At 37.6% G+C, this 8,442-nt stretch overlaps 1 protein-coding gene across 1 annotated transcript in view; it reads right to left on the bottom strand.

Moving 5' to 3' along the window:
• The window catches only part of NEK1 (NIMA related kinase 1), a 103,478-nt gene that overhangs the window by 30,606 nt on the left and 64,430 nt on the right, over positions 1–8,442 (bottom strand). The window contains exons 18-24 of the mRNA XM_003792844.3: positions 6,155–6,238; positions 5,648–5,731; positions 4,930–5,004; positions 4,031–4,126; positions 3,238–3,357; positions 848–913; positions 536–764 (exon numbers count right to left, since the gene is read on the bottom strand). Of these exons, the coding sequence (XP_003792892.2) occupies positions 536–764; positions 848–913; positions 3,238–3,357; positions 4,031–4,126; positions 4,930–5,004; positions 5,648–5,731; positions 6,155–6,238 (754 nt within the window). The remainder of the gene's footprint in view (positions 1–535; positions 765–847; positions 914–3,237; positions 3,358–4,030; positions 4,127–4,929; positions 5,005–5,647; positions 5,732–6,154; positions 6,239–8,442) is intronic.

The raw sequence follows: 8,442 nt of genomic DNA, 5'->3' as shown, positions 1-8,442 counted from the left end.
CTGCCTCCCAAGCAGCTGGGACCACAGGCGCCCACCACAACGCCCAGCTATTTTTTGGTTGCAGCCGTCATTGTTGTTTGGTGGGCCTGGGCTGGATTCGAACCCACCACCTTAGGTGTATGTGGCTGGCACCTTAGCCACTTGAGCCACAGGCACCGAGCCCCAAGGGACGTTTCTGAGATTTTATCAAAGTTCACTACTCTGGTTCTCATCAAGAATTATTCCTAATACAGATTAAGATGGTATAGAAAGTTAAAGAAACACAATTTAAATATGTATCATTAGTTCCTTCTTGTACACTATACATTTTAATAATAAAAATCCTTGCCAAGGCTGAATAGTTCTCTCCATTCTTTACATTTCGCTGGTAGTGGTGGTGGTGGTGGGGAGGCATTCCTACATTCCCGAAAGGAAAATATATACAATTCTTTCAGGCTCCCTCAACCTCTGTAAGTGCTCATTCTTTCAGAGTGGCCAATCCACAAGTCTACACGTGTGCAGGACTTAAACAGGATGTTTACATTTCTGTACATACTTCTGGATGCAGAGAAGGACATATCCAGTGTTAGGTGATCCGGAGGGATCACAAGTTGACCTCCTGCATCCCACCTCTTGCGATCAGATGAAACGAACTCTCCCTTTCCATGCTCGTCAGCATCTTCATGAGCAATGATCTCATGAGTGTCAGAGTGACGCTGCTTTCCTCTTTCATCTTCGTGAGCTTTGAGATTTTCATTTAATCTACGTAGTATGTCTCGCTTACTCTGAAACAGGTATGATGTTACATCTTAATATGTACATAATTAAGCAGAATGATGGACAGAGAAATTCTGAAAGTTGTACTTACTGAAATAGCATTATTGGTCTTTTGCATTTCTTCTGAACTTTCCTGGGTGTCAGTTAAACTACTGTCCTTTAAACACAGATAGTTACAGAGTAAGACATAATATTATTTTAAGAGTCTATCTGAAAAACTCCAATTATTTTAATTAAGTTTTGCTTTTCATTAAATTGCTACTTGTGAATTTTTTATTCCTGGAAAATGTTAACACAGCTTCCCTCATTATAAGCAATGATAAACATTAAAATATTATGAAAAGACTTAATGTATGGAAGGGCTAGGTCTCAATCATTTGTCATATTTATTTTTTATTTATATATATATTTTTTGAGAGAGTCTCACTTTGACACCCTTGGGAGAGTACCATGGCATCACAGCTCACAGCAACCTCCAACTCTTAGGCTCAAGCAATTCTCTTCCCTCAGCCTCCCAAGTAGCTGGGACTACAGGTGCCCACCACGACGCCTGGCTATTTTTTTTTGTTGTTGTTGTTGCAGTAGTTTTTTAGCTGTCTCGGGTCGGGTTCAAACCTGCCACCCTCGGTGTATGTGGCTGGCACTGTAACCACTGTGCTCTGGACACCAAGCCCATGTATATACATTCTTGTTAAATCATACTAGTAAACATAATTGAGAACTGACTTTCCTCCCTGAACAAAGAGGGCATTCAGTTCTGAGTCATTTGTACTACATGTATTATAAATCCAGTCTTCGGATTAGTATTGTCAAAGCAATCTAGATTACCTGGAATTTTAAAATATATGAAAAGAAAAAATCAGCAGTTATAAAAACTATGAAAGTAAAAGTATTTAGAAGATTTCAGAAATTTTCAAAGTTTCAAGTGACATTTACCAACATAACACAAAAAGAAAAACCATTTAGTTATATGACTACCTCAAATTTTAAATATTTGAAAAAAATAAAAAAGGAGTTTAGTAGTCAGTTTTAAAGTAATACATGTAAAGGAGACAAAGAACATTTTACCCAGTAAAGTAGTCAGGAAATTAGCAGTCACTATAACCAGAGATGAATGGCTACTTGAGATGTGAGACTGGGGACCAGGAAGGGAACCATACAGTGGCATCTAAAGTTGAAGTAACAATGTAGCACATGCAAAGTTGTTATCACATAGAGAAAGAGAATAAATCTACATGAAAAACACAGTTTCTTACATGAATTTCTTGAGTGTGATCAAGAAACTCCTACTTTTCTACTCAGTCTTTTTTTTTTTTTTTTTTTTTTGTCTTATTTATTTTTTTTGAGACAGAGTCTCACTATGTTGTCCTTGGTAGGGTGCCATGGTGTCATAGCTCACAGCAACCTCAAACTCTTGGGCCCAAGCAATTCTCTTGCCTCAGCCTCCCATGTAACTGGGACTACAGGCGTCCCCTACAACACCCAGCTATTTTTCATTTAGCAGGCCAGGGCCAGGTTCAAACCCACTAGGCCTAGAGCATGTGGCTGGCACCCTAACCACTGAGCTTGGCACCTACTGAGCTATGGGTGCCAAGCCACTAGAGTCTTATTTTCAAGATAAACACAAAGGTTGTAAAAAAAAAAAAAATTAGTGTACCAATTTTGTCTGCAAAAACTTGATGAAACTCAACAAATAAACAGCTCAGACGCTGATTACCAGGAAAGGAAAAAGTAAGGTTAATGTGTTATCTGATTTAGCAGACATTTTTTCATTCTGTCTATTGAATTCTAGGCAAAAACTCCACATTAGAAGCCCATTTCTCTTAACCTCACAGCACACTTCAGATAGACACTTGAAATATACTTCGAAAATTTACACATTTTATTTGTTCCTATTTGTTTGTTTTACTATTTTTATGGATGGCATGATAGAGATTCAGAAGCATTCATAGAAAGTAAAAGAAATAATTAATGATTTAACTATAATTACACTGAATCTTCCAGCAATTGCTATGTTAAAAAACTTCAAATAAATGTACATGTGTTGGCCTTAATTACTAGAGTACCAAAGAGACATTATTTTTTTGTAAAAGTCAACATTTGTTAATCATGAGGGTTACATATAAAAATGTTTGTTGCATTATTTTTAGTGTATATATATTTGTGTATATATTATTTGTACAGTCATTTAATATTTGTATATTTGTGTATATAATATTTAATATTTGTATTATATTTGTGTATATAACATTTGTTCATTCTTTAAAACTAAAAAAAGAGTGATTTTAATATACTTTCATCTAACCAGGTGTCCTAGGTATAAAACTTCTGGGAAAGATGCTCCAATATTCAGAGTAAAACCAAAAACTCTTAAAAAGTAATTTTTTCCCTAGAAAAACCTAAAGAGATATTAGGAATTAATGCAATTTCCTTCCAAATAATCTTTTGACTTAGAAGAGTTCTAAATGTTAGGAAACTTACCACACCCACTTCCTTTAAAGCTGAAGTCACAGAAATAACAGGTTTCATTTGCTTTGACGGAGAGCCACCTGCTTCATGCTGGCCCAAAGGTGAAGAAACATCAGAACTTTTAGCCACCAACTGTAAAAAAAATTAAACACTTTGGGGACTTTATATTTGCATGAAGAAATGAAATGGTAGCTAAAAGATCACTGTTTATTCAGTTTACACACAGGCATTTTCTTCTTCCTCACACATGGCACACACATTAGCACTTCATTAAGTGATGGTGGGTTTTGATTAGCTACTTGGCAATAAGTAAATAAATAATTTTAAAAAGAAATAGCACACAAAAGAGAAGAGGGAGGTAAAAAGAGAGGGCGAGAGGGCAAGAGGGCAAGGGGGTAAGGGGGCAGGGAAAACAATAATTAAAAAATAGAGAAAAAAGGCCAGGTACCGTGGTGGCTCATGCCTGTAATCCTAGCACTCTGGGAGGCCCAGGAGGGTGGACTGCCTGAGCTCAGGCATTTGAGACCAGCGTGAGACACCGTCTCTAGAAATAGTGAGCATTGGGGCAGGCACCTACAGTCCCAGGTACTTGGGAGGCTGAGGCAAGAGAATTGTTTAAGTCCAAGAGTTGGAGATTGCTGTGAGCTGTGACACCACAGCACTCTAGGGTGACATAGTGAGACTTTGTCTCACAAAAAGAAAAAAGGAGAGAGAAACCCCACAGATTATAATGCTGATGTACCACAAAGGAAGCGTAAGAAGAACATTAGGACACCCAAGATCAAGAACCTGGGAAGAACCTTACATGCTCTTCCCACACTCTCTTCTCTCTCTCATAGGCTTCTTTTCTCTTTCGCTCTAGCTGTTCTTTTAGGACAGCAGCACGTGCATTTGCTCGGGCCTGAAAATAAGAATAATCAACAAAATTGGTTACCAGAAAGAAGGGCATGTGGCTTTTTTTTCTTTCCAGGCCTATAAGAATATTTACTTAGTAGCCAAAAAAAAGTGTGTGTGTCATTCCAGAATAAAAATATAAGCTCACTCTGTATCCTTAGCATGTAAAATCCGACCCAATACACAGCAGGAACTCAATAAATACTTGCTGAATGAAAAAAATACAAAAAATTAAAACTATTATACATGGACTTCATTTACATTTATAGAGATGACTAACTGTACCTTTAACTTTTAAGGTTGTTGTATTTTTTTTGTAGAGACAGAGTTTCACTTTGTCGCCCTTGGTAGAGTGCTGTGGCATCACACAGCTCACAGCAACCTCCAACTCCTGGGCTTAGGTGATTCTCTTGCCTCAGCCTCCCAAGTAGCTGGGACCACAGGTGCCCACCACAACGCCTGGCTATTTTTTGTTGCAGTTTGGCCGGGGCCAGGTTTGAACCTGCCACTCTCAGTATATGGGACCAGAGCCCTTCCCACTGAGCCACAGATGCCGCCCAAGGTTGCTATATTTTATTTTTAAGATAGTTTCATCTATTTATGCCAAGGTTTCATCAAATTATTCTTCACTAATATGATATAAACAGACAAAAATGCTATTTTTCAGAAACCAAAAAGTGAGAGATAAAGGGGAAAGAAAAATTAAACCAAAAGAATAAAGTCATTTACTTATGTAAACTGAAAGAAAAGAATTTTCTACCGCAGGTGTAAATTCTCTCTGAGAGAGCCAGTGTCATTTCTAGTCTATACCTTGACTGATTCGATTTTTTTTCGCCTCACATCAGCCTCTTCACTTCCTTCTCCTTCGGAACTATCAGCTCCTTTCTACAAAGTAAGTAAATAAGCAATCACTTAGGATAAAACCATCAAATTCAGTACAGAGCATTGTGAAATATAAAGATTGTGTAAAAAACAATAAAAATTTAAAAATGTAAAAGGGAAATCACTTATTGCTGTTAATTTTCTCCCAAAGCTGCACCTGAACTCTTCAGACCCATCACCTATTATGGACAACAGAACTGAAAGACACAATGGTAATGACAGAAAGTGCACTGGAATCCTTCCACAGATACACATTATATTTTCCTCTTACAATTCCTCTGGAACTAGCTGGGTGCCCATAGCTCAGTGATGATCTGGGGCTGGTGGGTTTGAACCTGGCTGAAGCAAGAGAATCAATTGAGCCCAAGTGTTTGAGATTGCTATGAACCATGATACCACAGCACTCTACCAAGGGTGATAAAGTGAGACTCTGTCTCAATGAAAAAAAAAAAATTCCTGTGGAACAAATGGGCTTATCAATTTTAAATTCCATAAATATTCATGTTATCCCTATGTGTAGCTTTTGTATCTTTGAATTTTCAACATCTTCATCAGTTTTTATTTTTTTGTTAGTGTCCTAGCATTTAAAATCTCAATCCTTATGATATTACTCAAAAGCTTTTAACAAAATTAATGTTTAACTCACATTTTCACCACGAAGTTTAGCTTTAATTTGCTGGCGCTCATTGAAATTCTGTAGTCTTATTTGCCTCAGTCTTGCCAGATAAACCTACAAAGAGGGAAAAAAACTCAATATAATGACTGAAAAGAGAAATCAACAATTTTACTGCTGAACATTTTTTAATTTAAAGAAAAGTGTTAATCTAAATATAAGAAAAGTTTTAAAATCTGGTTAATGGAAATGTAATTAGCTGTCAAGTATTTAATTTAGATCTACTTATTTCGGAAAAGAAAGACATACATTATAATTAACAAATATTTAATTTTATCAAAAGAAAAAATCGAACTCAGAATACTGAATAACAGCTTTGAGACAAAATTATGACACAGTATGTCAGTGAAAGTATATTAACAGGTCCCTATAGACCTACAAAATCTTCAAATGATTGTTAAGAATTTAGACCATGCAAGCAAAGAAGGCAATCAACTTAAAAATGGCAGTGACGAGGCAGCGAGCATGCAGGAAGCATACCTCTTCCTCTTTGTTTCTTGGCCTCCCTCCTCTTGAAGAGCTGGACCTGCCTCCATACATAGCTGCCAGGTTTTGCAGGATTCCCTGTTTATCATTTAATGTACTAAGTTTCAAGAACGACTAAGGCTATATCATCTTACCCAGGAATATCCAGGCACTGCTTTCTTTCTTTTGGCAAATACTGACCATTTCTAGCTGGCAAAGTATGATAATGAACCCTAGCATTTCTATCAGTTGGACAAATATGTTCAATGAGAATAGAAGGAAAGAAGCAATTAAACTCCAAATACAATTATTCACTCATTACATCCCTGCTGCAAAGGTGGTGTTGGGGTTTCCTATCTCTGTTGGGGTTCCTCTTTTCCAAGGCTTCAATGAGTGGGAGCAAGCTTTTCTGGTTTCGTTTTTGTTTAAGTCCACAGAAGATCTGCGCTATAGGCCTTACTAATACCTTGTCCAGGATATGTGGGTAGCAAAAAGAAAACACAGGGGCCCACACTATTATTTCTCAAGTCTTTTTTTTTTTTGCAGTTTTTGGCCAGGGCTGGGTTTGAACCCGCCACCTCCAGCATATGGGACTGGCACTCTACTCCTTTGAGCCACAGGTGCCGCCCATTTCTCAAGTCTTGAGGTCTCTAGCCAGTTAACCTTCTTCCCAGCATTTAGAATCCTATTGTAATTTTATGCTAAATAGTTCCTGGGTATTTAGTTGTTACGAAAATTTTGAGATACACAAAAATCAAGAAACATAAAATCTGTATGGACAGAACCAAATCAGGCCCTCCCAGCAACACCTGTTAAGCTGAACAAGGTAAAACTTGCATAAAGGATACTGTAAACTGTGTTTCTTGAAAGTGAAATAATGAACCATAATACAGTCTGTCTCAAAACTTTCTTAGTGACCTACCTATTTAGAAGGAAGGAGCAGGGAAAAATGAGTCTATGCCATCTGTTCTGAACTGGGCAGAAGCTACTTTTTGATAGGTAAGGATTTTTACATTGCAATATAGTCTAAGACATGATGAATCATCACAGGATTGCTGTAATGACTAAAAGAGATGGTTATGTGTTGAACTGTGTCCTCATAAATTTATATGCTATACATCCCCAGTGCCTCAGAAATGACTTTATTTCGGGACAGGATCTTTGGCCAAGGTAAAATGATGTCACTAGACAAGATCCCACCTCCAATATGACTGGTGTACTTACAAAAAGGGGAAATTTAGAGACAGACACACACACAGAGAACACTGGTAAGATGAAGGCACAGATGAGAACAGTAATTCTATACCAAGTAAAGCTAAAGGTCACAGGCACCACTAGAAGGTAGGAAAGGAGCATGGTACAGATTCTGCCTCACCACCCTCAGAAGGAACCAACCCCTGTGCACAAATTAATATTGGACTTCTAGCCTTCAGTATGTGAGACAATAAATATATACGTTGATTAAGCCACTTAGTTTGTAGTATTTTGTTACAGCAGCCTTAGTAGACTACTATGGAGATAATGCAATGAGACTGCTTAACTTGATGCCTACTATAGTAAGTTTTCTCAATTACTGTCATTTGTTGGTTTATGTGTCTATCACCTTTATTATTATATCCTCCTGCTAGTACTGGAACCTAACATACGATCATCAATCCATGTCTAAACTAAATGAATGAATGAAACAGTGGATGAAATGTTTAACAGTTAACTAACATTTTATAAGGCACTTTTCCATTAGTGTAAGTAGATACATTATGATATGAGTTAACAAGGAAATGACATTTCTCAAAGTGAAATAAAGCTCCTTTATCATCTTTTGTAAAATTTAGAGGTTCTTTCGTAAAGTTATTCAACAGAAGAAAATAATCAAGAAAAACAAATGTGGCATACACCGGGTTGGCGGGTTCGAACCTGGCCTGGGCCTGCCAAACAACAATAACAGCTACAATGATAAAAAAATAGCCGGGCGTTGTGATAGGCGCCTGTAGTCCCAGCTATTTGGGAGGCTGAGACAAGAGAATCATTAAGTTCAAGTGTTTGAGGTTGCTATGCGCTGTGATGCCATGGCACTCTACCCAGGACAACATAGTGAGACTTTGTCTCAAAAAAACAAAACAAAACAAAACCACTTGCATTATGTGTACCAGGAGACATCTATAAGACTTTTCTATTTTTTTTTTTTTTTTGAGACAGAGCCTCAAGCTATCCCCCTGGGTAGAGGGCCGTGGCTTCACAGCTCACAGCAACTTCCAACTTCTGGGCTCAAGCAAGTCTCCTGCCTCAGCCTCCCAAGTAGCTGG

Source organism: Otolemur garnettii, unplaced genomic scaffold (genome assembly GCF_000181295.1).
Source record: "Otolemur garnettii isolate 467f Iridium unplaced genomic scaffold, OtoGar3 scaffold00061, whole genome shotgun sequence".
Lineage (NCBI taxonomy): Eukaryota > Metazoa > Chordata > Mammalia > Primates > Galagidae > Otolemur > Otolemur garnettii.
The sequence above is the reverse complement of the archived record's forward strand: the minus strand, read 5'-3'. Positions and strand labels throughout refer to the sequence as shown.